This window comes from Drosophila biarmipes, chromosome 2R (assembly GCF_025231255.1).
Source record: "Drosophila biarmipes strain raj3 chromosome 2R, RU_DBia_V1.1, whole genome shotgun sequence".
Classification (NCBI taxonomy): Eukaryota; Metazoa; Arthropoda; class Insecta; order Diptera; family Drosophilidae; genus Drosophila; species Drosophila biarmipes.
Window position 1 is genome coordinate 17,795,928 of NC_066615.1, and position 13,532 is coordinate 17,809,459.

General features: G+C 39.3%; 2 protein-coding genes across 2 annotated transcripts in view; both read left to right on the top strand.

The window, feature by feature from the left end:
• Positions 1-3,974: 3,974 nt before the first annotated feature.
• On the top strand, positions 3,975-6,289 carry LOC108022400 (uncharacterized histidine-rich protein DDB_G0274557). The gene is made up of 3 exons (XM_017091286.3): positions 3,975-4,091; positions 5,152-5,225; positions 5,803-6,289. The coding sequence occupies exons 1-3, from the start codon at positions 4,074-4,076 to the stop codon at positions 6,038-6,040; spliced, it is 330 nt and encodes a 109-aa protein (XP_016946775.1). The 5' UTR covers positions 3,975-4,073; the 3' UTR covers positions 6,041-6,289.
• A 6,221-nt stretch (positions 6,290-12,510) lies between these two features.
• The window catches only part of LOC108022568 (potassium voltage-gated channel subfamily KQT member 4), a 41,556-nt gene continuing 40,534 nt past the window's right edge, over positions 12,511-13,532 (top strand). Inside the window, exon 1 of the mRNA XM_050888273.1 lies at positions 12,511-12,908. The gene's annotated coding sequence lies outside the window, so the exon portion shown is untranslated. The remainder of the gene's footprint in view (positions 12,909-13,532) is intronic.

The window sequence follows — 13,532 nt, forward strand, 5'->3', positions numbered from 1 at the left end:
CGATTCGCTTTCTGGTCAAAAGTAAAGCTTAACCCCAATCGAACTCTTTAACGTGGTCATCAATTACAAATGGGTAAGTGAAGCGGGAAACTCTGGCTGTTGGCACATGCAAATGCATAATGCATACACAAATTTTCACTTTGTTTCCACTTTGATTTTCCCCAAGCATGTTTTTTTATTTAGCTCTGGTTTGGCTCTGCAATTTTAACGCGCTTCCGTCAATTAAACTTACGAGGCGTAACTGGTAAACTGGAAAATTGTGTCACACACAACAGCCACCCAACCACCCGAAACCCACCCACCGGAATGGGCTGATGGTCGGAAAAGTCGGAAAAGGGGTGACTGGTGATGTTGCACATGAATGTTGCACGCTGCATACGCTCGCATATGCGGCGATGATCGACATAGTTAAGTGAAAATTTATTGCAAAAGGAAATGGCCGGCGCACGGGCAGACAACGGCCTGATGTATCGGTTTCCGGGGCTTTGGCTTTCGGTTGGATAATCCTTGGCGGGCCACTCGAATCCGCAGTGAAAGGCCGCGGCCACAACAGGTTAAGTAAATTTGGCATCGCCACTTTCGTTTGCATTGGCGGCATCGCCACTGGCCATCTCCAATATTCATCCCTGGTCAGGGTGCGAAAAGTTTGTCCTGGCCTTGTGCCAAATACAAAATGTATGAGGGAATTCCAGCTTGGTTTACACTTTTGGAGTTAAGCTCATGAAAGTTAAGAGAATATTCATATAATAAATATTTTAAGACACTTTTTAAGCTGAAAAAACGTACATTTGGCTGAATATTTTCTGAATTATCGGTCAGCTTTTTAATTAATAAGGTTTACCGTCAAGCCCTTGGAACTAAGAATTGTGTGTTAGAAAAAGTTAAACTACCTAACCTAAGCGACTAACCTAAGAATAATTTAAAGATTTTCATGGGCACCCCGTTTTCGGGTAAGTTTATCTTCAATATAAGAAACATTTTTAAAGTCAACAACTATTTAAACATTACAAAAAAAATTGATGGTTATTAAACTTTATATGCAGTAATAAATAAAGACAATCTAAAGGACTTAAAAAATTAAAAAAAAAATAACTTGTAGTACGTTGTGATATATAAATCATAGAATTGATTGATTGATGAACTATTTTTGTGCAGTTTTTATTTTGCTGGTGTATCTAAGGTTGTAATATATTTTTATAACTTGCAACTCTCGATCTTTCTATCTTATAAATAGAAAACGCTTTTCAGCTGATGTAGCCACCATCCGAGCGAATGTGGTGCTAATGACCCGATCGAAACCAACAACCACATCCAATCGAGCCACTTTGTATGCAATTAATTTTGACACTTTTTCGCAATTGCGCGATCATGCTGGAAAAGTGGCCCGAACCGGTCAAATGGCCCGATCAAATTTCTCGCTTTTATGATTATATCATCAAAATGTGTGTGTTAATTGCCCAACTTCTGGCTGGATGGAACCCCGCGAGGAGAAAACTTTCCTCCTCGACCGCCGGCAATTGTGGCCGTGGAAGTGGTACCAAAGTTATATCATGTCAGGCGGACCAGTGCAGAAAAAGCGGCCAAAAGCCAAACTAGTTGGCTGTTAGATGAGCCCGTCTCCAGCGAGGCGAAGACAATGACCAAGTGTCGTGCCGGTCTGGATTTGTCATTGTTATGCAACCACGGCGTGCCAGTGAAACCAGTTGATTAGCTCGTAGAAATGGCCGAAATGGTAGAAATGGTCGAAATGATCGAAATGGAGCGCTTCCTGCATTACATTCATGGCTAAAGCTGAAGTACCTACGGTGCGGGCCCAGCGGCCAGAATGGCCAATCAAATGGATTGCCGCGGCGGTGCACATTTAAATTGCCATCAAATGCAGGCCGGCGAGGGTGCTGGTGCACTGAGAAAAATGTCGTTTAATTCCAATACTTGAAAAAAATCAAATCCCTAACTAACATTTATAATATTAAAGAAATCTATATCTTAAATAAACACTTTAAAAAGTAGTAAATACAACAAGAAATATCAAAAAGAATTAAATTTTTAATAGTTTTTTAATTTCCATATTTTGTGTTTTCTTTTGACTAACTAAAAAGTGTTTCTAAGCATATAATGAGCTAAGATAAGAGTACAAATACTATTATTAACGAAAGTTTCTGACATTATCGATATTTTACTACTATTTTAAGCATTACACATCTGCATCTTCTTTCAAGGTAGTTTTCAAAATAAATAATATAACATTTAGACCATAGGTTGTACTCACTAAAATCATCCTAGATTATTTTTTATTATTTTAAGAGGTTATATATATTGAAACTAGCACTTTTTTCCGAATACCCATACGAAATTTACCCAGAAGCAGAGTTAAAAAAACTACGTTCTAAGAGACCGATTAATTTTCACAAAAACTACGAAACTTATCGTTTTGAAAAAATATATAACACTTTGAAATACTTTATTAAGATATGATTGGGAGTATCTTTCAGATACATTTTCTCTTAGTGGACGTGCGGTTGACACGACAGCATATCTCAGCGCACAACTCAATTTGCGACAAACGAATGCGAATGCGAGACCAACTGCCTAACCAGGAAGCTGGCCGAATCCTTGCCACTGCCACTGCGGCAGCCACTGCATCTGAAAACTGAAAACTGCAACTGCAACTGCAACCTGCTGCCGGCGCCAGCACCCCCTCCCCTCGGCCCACCCCCATTTCCGACCGCTGGAGGCGGGCAGACCGACATAATCGCTGCGTTTAACTCAGGCACAGGCTTCAATTACGCGTGGCCCCATCTCACTTGCCTTCGCTCTTCGGTTCGGAAAAGTATCTTCATGTTCGGCGGCTTTCCACCGCCCCGGCGGAACCAGCGAGTGCGAGCGAGAGAGGGACATGCGGTACGAGAGCTGTGGCTCTGGGCCTCAGTTTCTGGCTGTCTGCTGTCGTTTGACTTTACTGGTTACTTTGGGTTTGCTTTTCGGCTTTGGCTCGGTTTGTTTGCGGCGTGTGTTTTCACTTTCATGGCAGGATAACTAGATACCCTACTTAGTGAATATTTACTGAAAGTAATAGAAATTTAGGAAAAATTCTACCATTTTTTAAAATTTTAAATTCAGGTGATATAATTATAAAGAGTTAAATAGGATATTCCCTAAAGTTATTTCCAAAAAATCTTACAGACATATAAAATATTATTTCAATCGATTAAGGGGTACATACATTTATAAAAATACTCTTAAAACGCGTCTAATATTTTATGTATTGGTTTTGAAAATGAAAATTGAGAATACTTACATTTCTTTGCTTCACAGCGAATAAAAAATTCAAGAACATTTTCTTCTTGATTTTAGGAACGAGAAGAATAAGTGAGAGGAAGTATTCTTGAATTGACAGAACTTGCAACATTTTCCTCTTGATTTTAAAAACGTTTCTTCTCAAATAATCGAGAAAAATATTTCTTAAAGCTAGTAATGTGCAAGTGCTCTAGATCGTTTAAATTTAGGTATTTTGTTTTCTTGAAAAATACGTACTTAAAACTGCAAAGTACTAACAAATTTGTAAAAAATTAAATAAAATGAATATTAATTAAACTAAATATTCCATGCATGACTTACTGCAGCGCCTTTGGCAAATCAACCAGACCTGACTTATTTGGTCGACGGCATTTAACATGGCCACAAGTCCGAGCCCGAGTTTGAGCCAAGACCCCGCCGACTGGCCACTTCCGCCGCCCCGCCCCATCCGCCGGCTCCTTGGGCCAACTTGATTATGTTTTTGTTTTTACTTCGTTTCCAACTCAGCAACTTCGTGTCACCGTCACCGCACTGTTGCTGCAACTGCTGCAGAGGCGGCCGTCTGTGGCACGATTCACTGTAGCTCATAACTTTTTTCTTCGCTTTTTGCCTCATATTTAAGCGGATGCAGGCGCCGCGTCCCAGAGCAATTCCATTTCTACGCCCGTCGACGATGGTTTACCGAAATCCGCACGTTTAATCCAATTAAACAACATCGAACAAATAGCAAATAGCAAAAAATAAAAGAAAAAACAAGCAAAACATCGCGAATAACAATGCATTTGCCCCAAGGAGTAAGTGTTAATTACATTTGGCGAAACGAGCAAACAATGAAGAGGCACGCGTAAACATTCGAAACATACATATTTGTGTTGGCGTACAAAACAAAAAAAGACAATGAAAATAAATATTTAAATTTAAATCCAGCTTAGAAAGTCCCCACATAATTCCGCGTTAAGTGCTCGAAAAATATGCAAATAAAAAGCTTTCATTTCGCAGCGATTTCATTGACTCCAATCGCGCGGGAAATGAATAAAACAAGGCGGAAAAATGAACTGAAAATAACCACAAAAACTTAATTTGTTTTTTATGATCGCCAGATGTGGAAACATGAAAAGAACTCTCAAGTTGGCCATAAACGGTTAATTGAACGCAAAAGTGCAACAAAGGGAAAGTCGCATTTGTGAAATAGTAAAGGGACCAACAAAGTGAAAGGGACTTAATTTGTGATTGTGAAAAGCTCGGAAAATAGCGAAAATATTTTCTAAACTGGTGGGAAGAGATATTAGTGAACTGCTTTGAAAAGGACTTCAATTAAGATGAGATACAATACAAATACAATACAAATGCTTACATTGAACTACTTAAATCTCCAACTTTCAAGAAAAATTGAAATCACTAATCTAATCTATGTTTAAATATTTTTTTCCGAAATGCCCATCTACGGGCTTATGACAAGACCATCGTTAAACCTTCATTCAAATCCAGTAATCAGCTAAAATTAAATACCACTTTATGAGAGGACTTTCAGTTTCCAAGGATCAAATTTACAAAAATGCCTCTTTATTTCTGTCTCGACCAATTCGGAGTTGACCGGGCCCAAATGGTCTTCCTGTGCGGCTGACAGCTTCTGTCACGCCCACGTCAGAAGGAATCCGGCAACGAAGCTGGGCCCATCATCCTTAGGCCTGCCTGTCAATAATAATAATCATAGGGAGACGAGCTCCTTGGATGCGTATTATTATGCTAATTGTATTGTTCGGCTGTTTATGAGCTGTTTGGGCCAAAATAGGGGGCGATAACCTCTTTAGGCTGGCGACCCAATCGTAATCTTTATACTTGTTTCCGTTGCAGGCATTAAGCTTTCTGTTCATCACATGCATGATGTTCGCTCTGGCAGGCGGCCATCCATCAAGCGACAAGCTGAAGTAAGTCCCTGCCCCCAAGCCACGCCCCCTTAACGAGCACACTGGGGAAAAAAATATGATTCAATTAAACGTTTCTTTTTAAGCAAACAAAACACAGAGGGAAGAGACTATCCTTTCAGAAAGAAAAAAATATTATTAATATTAAAAAAAAAGATATTAAAAGTAAAATGTTTTGTTATAAAAAATAAGATTAAAAAAGGTTAAATACAATTTTTTTTGGGTTTATTTAATATATTTATCCAAGAGGAATCATAAAACGGGAAAAAATAACTATTTAATATACATTTAATTTTATTTTTATGGCTTTAAAAATATGGTTTTAAGAGAAATATTATTCTAAGCAACTGAACTAAAATATTATTTTTGAATTTATAAACTTAATTTCTAGCTAAATATAATTACTTAATTTACAATTAAACCATCTGTGATATTTATTACATTGACCCTTGTCCAAAAAATATATAATAATCTGTATATTTAATTTAAATTTTTTTGAGTGCAATTGATAGACTCCCCGCCTTGTTCCTTACATTTTTTGCTGTGCAACAATGTTCATGGGCCATTTGACCATTTACAGGATCCGAATACACGTGCCGGTGAAGCACCACACACATGTGCACACAAAGACGGTCATTAAGAAGGTCCCGCTGCCCATTCCGGTGCCGGTCAAGGAGCACCACCACGAGCCGAAGAAGCACCACAGCAGCCGGAGTCACCACCACCACCACCACCACGAGGACGACCAGGACGACGATTTCGAGGGCTACGAGTACCCCATCAAGGCCAAGCGGCGCACGCGGCATCCCTTTGTCTAAGGCCGCAGGCAAACCACCCACTCAGCAACCCACTGAACCACCCAGCCACCCACTCAGCGGGGGAAAATGAAATCAAATGAAATACAATTTACGCAGATTAAGACGAAAATAAACCAAAATACGAGGCAGCTTGAGTACGATACGTAAAAGAAGGCAGAAAAACACAATCCTGGGTCTGATTTGTCACTGTTTTTAGTGCGTAAGAGAAATACGTAAAATAAAATAAAGAACCCTTAGATGTAAGAGTAACATTCCAGTGCAATAAAATAAACAAATATTACACTTAAGCACAATTTAAAGCCGGCGTCGAAAAGTTGTTTCTTTTCTTTTCGCTTCACTTTCATTCGCATTTCAGTCACGACAAAGTTCCGGCAGATAAACATGTGTTTGGGGGTTTCGTATTGGAATCCGAGTGGGTGTAGGCTATAGACATATGTTTCTAGCTTGCAACATTAAATAAACATTCAAAAAACAAAGTTTATTGCATTCCTAAGAAGAAATGGAGAAAAAGGAATATCTTGATATGTCTTGGGAGATTATTTCTCTTGACCTCCTAAAAGTAAATCCAGTAGATCAAAAATCCTGACCCTTAGAATATGCATTTTAACAATTATATCCTTAGTAGGTATCTTATCTTATGTATGTATCTTAAAGATATTTTGTTCTACTTATTTCATTTAATTTATATCTTTTTATATTGGCTATATCTAGAAACTCATTTGTATTCCATAAGAATATGTTTTCAAGTATCTTTTTGTGCATCCTTGCGTTGGACAATAAAAAATATACACGCCACATTTCTATGCCATATTATAGTCCTGAAATGAGAACTTTTGTGGCGGAAAAATCAGGAAAATTACCTTTTCCTGGGGACTCAGCGAGGAGATTTAAACTGATTGAATTGAACATTTCCAGCTGTTGCTGTTGCTGCCACTGGTGATGTTGCCGCTGTGGATGCTGCTGCTGTCGCCGTGGCTCTGTGGCCGCCTCACCACCTGCACCTTCTGTGGGATATTTGTGCATAAATAAATGAGGCGAACGACATGCGAAACAGCAAAGTAAACCCGGTGCCGGGCTGTTTGTAATGATGTTGTGGCTCCGGTGGATCCACCTCCCCTGTCCGGAGGATTGCGGGCACCCGGGGGCGGGGCACGGCACTAGCGCCATGAAATATGCATGCTCAGCTGCGTCCCGCTCGCGTTTCCCCGTCCCGCTCTAGCCTGAGCCGGCGAGGCGACGAACCGGAGCGGAGCGACAGCACGTGCTGGGGCGTCTAGTCAACAGCCAGGCTCAAAAGAATGTCAACAACTCGCCTGTTGCCTGTGCGCCCCAGTGAGCACTGAAAAAAATAAGGAATTTATTAAAAAACTCAGATTTTAGATTAGTCTACAAACATAACAACTACTACGAAAAACTTACTTTCATTATGGATATCCTAAAATCCAATAATATTCGGTGAAGTTTCGACAAAATAGTTGAATTCCTTTTAAAGAAGTAATAAATGTCACTTTTAATGATTATTTATTAATATTTAATTTATTAATTCATAAAATATAAAGCAGTATTTTTTTAAATAAATTCAGTGGCAGAAAACTAAGCAAGTGTTATAAGACTATAAGCTTTATAAGCTCTAAGCCATAAATCAGTGTCATAGGTTCTTGAGCCTGTATTTAAAATAAAGCATATTAAAATTAATTTTATTAGTTATGAGTTAGAATCAACATTTGAATTGTTAAATTTTTAAATATTTGTAAAACAATATTAAATTTTTAAGGATTTGCAGACTCCTGTTCTAAAGCTAAACTTGAAATATTGCAAGCGAGGTACACCACTTAAAATTAAAAAGCTATTATTGCCTCATCTTAAAAAAATATATTTAAATAAATATTCCAAAGGCTTAATTTTAATTTAAAAAATACTTTAATTTCCCTTCTTCTTTTAATCTTTATTTTATTTTAATGCTTATTCATGGGCCCTTTTTTTGACTGCACCGCGTATTTTCCTTTCTCCCCAAGCAAACAGGCCCGGGGCGGCAGCTGTTGATGGCTCATTTTCCACGACTTTAGCGCCACTCAAGTGGCAGCCACTCAAAGCCGAGGCGAAAGCGTAAGCAGCAACAAAGCGGCAACAAAGGCGGCCAACGCAAACGCCACTCGTCATGTAGAGCCACTCAATTTACGCAGCACTCAGCGGCTCTGTATGAGATCAGCGGCGCAACCGGACTGGCGGGGGGTCTAATTAATACGACCACCAACCTTCTGCCGCCCCGCAACCACAATCCACCCACCACCCACTAACCACCTGCTGGCGAGGCACACTTAAGAGTGGGTGTAGTGCGAATGGAAGTGAAACAGAAACTTAATCACCTGCGGGCCAAGAGCAGGTCGATAAAGCAGTGTATAATGCATGCTGCTAATGGGCCGCGCCTGAGCCGCTGTAAGCAGCTCAGCCAGCCACTGTTAAGCGATCGCTTTTAACATTTACAGAAGGCTTACTTTTAAGCTTTAAAAGAGGGAAATGTTCATAATTATGATACTTAAAATAAATTTAGTTAGGTAATATTAAATAAATCTTTTGGTTTGAACTAAAAATATAAATATTTTTCTCAAAATATGAAAAAGAATCAGATTAAAAAAATGCTTTTTATTTATACATTTCGATCAAAAAACTTGAAGACTTTTAAATTTAATGAATTCTAAAAGTAATGATTTGATTTAAATTTTAACATTTTAAGGCTATTAACATTTTTATTACTACTAAATTCCCTTTATTTAGGTCCTATTAAAAAGAGAACTTAGATATTGTTACATCATGTTTTAACTGAATAAGAAAAATAAAAATATTTTAATTTACAAATTTTGGTAAGGACATCAAAGGAAACCTATTGTAGGTAATATTATATTGCAATTTTATAGCATTTTTTTATTATTTAAAAATTATGCAAAGAGCTAGAATAAATGATTTAAACTAATTATTTTGCTGAAAGGCACTAATTACTTTGAGCGTAAGAAACAAAGATGTATTAGCTACGAATACACACAACCTTTGCACACTCGTATGGAATCCAACTACCAGTTCATCCCAGGATCTTCAAGCGTGTTTGGGCGGCAAAAGTCGCACTCCTGATAATTTGTGGGTGTGAAGCCCCATATATTTACTCAGCTCTCCGCCAGTTGTTGTTGTTTGATTTGGGCGCTTCTATTTGATTAGGCCGCCTAAGCGAGCTACGTGCCTGGGTTAATTTGTGGCCCCAAGTGTTGGCCCAGGGTGCGAAAGTCATTGTTACTGGGTGCGTACACAAGTGTATACAAATGTGTGCCTATCTGCGCTGATGTTTGTGTTTGCGGTGACAGCAAATAAATCGCACGCATGTGCTCGACGCCCAGCCATCCACTCACGAGTACACTGAGCTCGGAAAGGACACCCTCAATTCTCATTACCAACATTAAACGTCGTTAAGCTTGATTATAAATAGAATATTGGGCATTTCAACTATCTTTTCTAAATTTAGATACAATTTTAGAAATTGAAATACAAGAAGAAACTGTTTTTCTAACACATCTATTTAGAGGGAGATCCTTTACTATTTCATAGACTTTCCTTATATTTAAAAAATATATTTTTCCGAGTGTAACACACAAACAATACGAAGAACACAAAAATTGTGCATAGCACGCATAACAATGAGAGAACATTTCGAGTTCGGGGTGGTGTGGTGAATGGAAATGGGCCTAGACAAACTACTTTTCGGCTACTTAGTGATAAATATGCTGGCTAATCGAATGGGAACTAGATTTGCGGATTACCCAGGACACAAAGCTCGTTGGCCAAGTAACAAATCCTCTGACTAATTTCCATTCAGCGCCATCGACACGAATTTGTGGGATTAATCTTAAGTCTTTGGACAAAGCATTTGGTGAATGCTTGGCTTAAATGAATTTAGTAAATGTTGGATTAAATGAATAAGAAAAAGGTGATATTAATTAAATTGAGTGAATATATATATTTACTTTAATGTACAATTCATAAAAACAGAAGAAAAGAAACAATATCTAGAAAATCACTTATGTTTGAGGTCTCTAAAGTTGGAATTAAAATGTATTTAAATGTTAATTAATAGAGCAAATAAAAATTGATGCCCAAGGAGGTTGGCACGCCATAGCGTTCAAGGCCAACCCAATGAGGGTCATTCATCGCTACCCTTTGACTTTGCCAGCGCAATGGAAAACCAAAATCAATTTTATTATGCCTGGATTAGGGCAACGCACCCCAGGGTATGCATCATTCCACATGCCTCCCACATCAGCCATAATTTTCTAGTTGGCCAAAAAATAAAGCAGCAGCTTGGCCCGAAAGGACATTTGTCTCGAGTGGCCGGCCATCACTGGAAGCCCCCTAACCCCATCTCAGTGGCCTTTTTTGAAATACAAACATAAAAGTACAGATTTGCTGACTTCAGAGCATCAGGCAGGGCAGACATAGTCCACATAAACAGATTGTTAAATATAGTTTATGCCGCAGGCTCAGAGGAGGAAATGGGCCTCGACTTTTCATATTTCTTTTACGATTCTGGGAGGATGTCGAGCTGAATGAGCAGAAGCTCATCATCCCGGGGCTGGGATGCGATTTTATTGCTCACGACCCAAGGGGATGGGGCTGGGATGGGGATAGGGATGGAATCAATGTGGGGCTTCGGTTTTATTATTTGCATACCGGTTTTACGGCCCCCCATTTAGCGATGGGAACTCTGCGCCGCCCGTTTAATTCCTAATTAATTTGGGATTTGGCCAGTGCTCTCCGACCAGTTAATTAGATGGCCATAAAACGGCCGCTAAATGCCGCCAGGAAGGACTGGGCAGGACAGCATCTGCCGCGTGCCCCGCAATTTCGGCAATAAATGCGCTCGTCACATGCACAAATTAATTACAAATAGTTGTTTTACCCCCTGGCCCAGCTGGCGAAACCGAAATTTAGTTGCATATTTTAGGGACTGGAACTGAAAGTTTCAAACGCACGGCCAACCGGAGGGAAAACAAATGCACCATTACAACAGCCAGCAACAAATTGGCGACTCATTAAAAGCCAAATGGTATTTTTCAGTTCTCGGGAATGCGAAAATTCGGGGTTCAGTACTACCTGCAGGTGCGAATGGAAGGGAACTTTATGCTTCCATAAATAAACAGGAATATTAGCCATTTTTATTAGACAACTGGTAGAAATAGAGCTAAAAAATATTAAACAAAACGTGTTTGTGGTAGCTAAGATTAATAAATGTGCTTTAAATGTGCAATAAATAATGTGCTTTCTATTCTCCAACAGATTTTTGACTTTTTGATATTAAATAGATATTTCAGAAATACAGATTACATACATATTAGAAAAGAAATATTAGACATTTTTATTAGAAAACTGGTAGAATAAGGGCAAGCAAAAGTTAATAAATACATTTTTGTGGTACCTTTAGATTAATAAATGATTTAAAAACTTTTAAAATTAGATAGCACTTCCATCAAAAAAAATCAATTGGACATCAGGAATAATTCCTATGCCCATTGTAATATTTAATTTATGATATACCTTATATTTTTAGCAACAATTAAATTGGAGCTTCTAGTTATTTATATAGCCTAATGAAACCCTAAATAAATGCTGTCCTTACCTGTCCCATATCTATTCTTATTTCATCAAAATAATTGCATTGGGCTTAGATACACAGGAACACAGGAACAGCACAGCTCGAAAAGCCAGGGATATTCCCAGAAACCCTTTCAATCAGTACTTATTTGTATTTACTGATGGATTGGGGCTACAAAACCCTTCCAAAACTAACTATACTACAGCGAATGCCATTATACTCGAGTACAGTAAATAAACGAACGGAGCCAAACCCTTTCGGGGATAACAAACCGCACAAAAGAAGCCAAACGAAACCGAAACGGCGGCATCACGTGCACTTTGAGCGGATTCATTAATACGCATTTGCTGTTTTGGCCTCAAGCAATTACCCCGAAATTTCGGGGGTTAACCTGCTCGGCCGGTGGGCGGTGGTGGTGGCGTGTAACGGCAACGGATACAAGCGAGCGAAACTGTTGCGTTAATGAACTTATGAGTGGGTACAGCTACAGATACGGATACCAACACACAGCCACAGATACAGATGCAGATACGGATAGACGGTGACCCACCAACCCAGCAACCTACAAAGGCAACAGTTTCGAACCGCAACATCGAGCCACCTGCGACATGTTGGCCGCAACGATGACGTAGGCGCGGGCCAACAGGGCGGGTGGTTGATACTGTTTGTCGGCATCTTTTGGGCCCCATCGCAATCGCCTGGCGCAAAACAACACTTTTTTCGCACAAGTAACGAGCGATGACGACGCCAACAACTTGGATGTTCGACGTCGCCACTTTTTGCCATCGAGCGCACCTCGAGCGCCGCTCAATCGCTCGCCAACGCTGCTGCTGGCTGCTACGTGTCCGCTCCGCTGCGTCACGTTACGTTATAGTACGTTCCCTTACGTTTCGTTCTGTGAGATACTTCTGCTCGGCTCTGCGCGATCTCATCCAGTGGATAGGAAGCCGGCGGGCGGCGATAATAGCCTCCGTGCGAAACGTGAAAATTATCAAGTTCAAAAACCAATGCGGCGCGGCGAGGGATAAAATACAAAATAGAAATATACAAATAAATCCAAAACAAAGATCGTAAAATATATGGTGTATTCTTGTGTGCCAGTGTATCTGTGACGCTCCAACAGCAGTGTAACCAATTAGAAAATAAGAGTAATAATACTCGGCCAAAACGCATTGAGTGGGTAAACAAACAAGTTAAGCAGCCAACGAAAACAGCAAAAATCCAGTCGGAAAGGTGCGTGCAAGACTTATTTAAACAAATAACAAATGGCAATATAAATAAGGCAAGCTAAGTAAATTGCAAATAATGCATTACCAAATTTTGTTGCCTCAAGTTTTTGGTTGGAGAATTTATTTACGCGAAGGAACTCGTTTATTTTGGTTGTTGGAAAACGTTTGGGTCTTTTTGGCGGCGGCGGAAACAACGTCCGATTTTCGATTCGATATAGTACAGCTCTATATGTCTGCCCCTGCACTGGGATCTATATAAATATATGCGTGCGGGGCACGGGTGTTTTGTATACACCACAAAGCACATTCGTATTTATAAGATTTTATTTAAATATTCAAATATTCAGTTGTTAACGGCTCGTTAAAGCAAATTGTGCAGTATTCTTGGCCAGCAGCAGAACATACCACATTAGCGTCAGAGATCCATCGCAGCTCCTATGCTCGATTTCGATTTGTAAGTAAAGAATGCAAAAAAAAAAAAGAAGGAAAAAATATTCGCAACCTGCGAGCTTTGTATCGAGAAATTTAGACCCGAATCATCATTAATAATTCCCAGAGAATGCGCCAAGTAAGCGCCAACGAGCCAAGAAATGTGCTCATAAAATATAAATATATAGAGTGTTTAAAT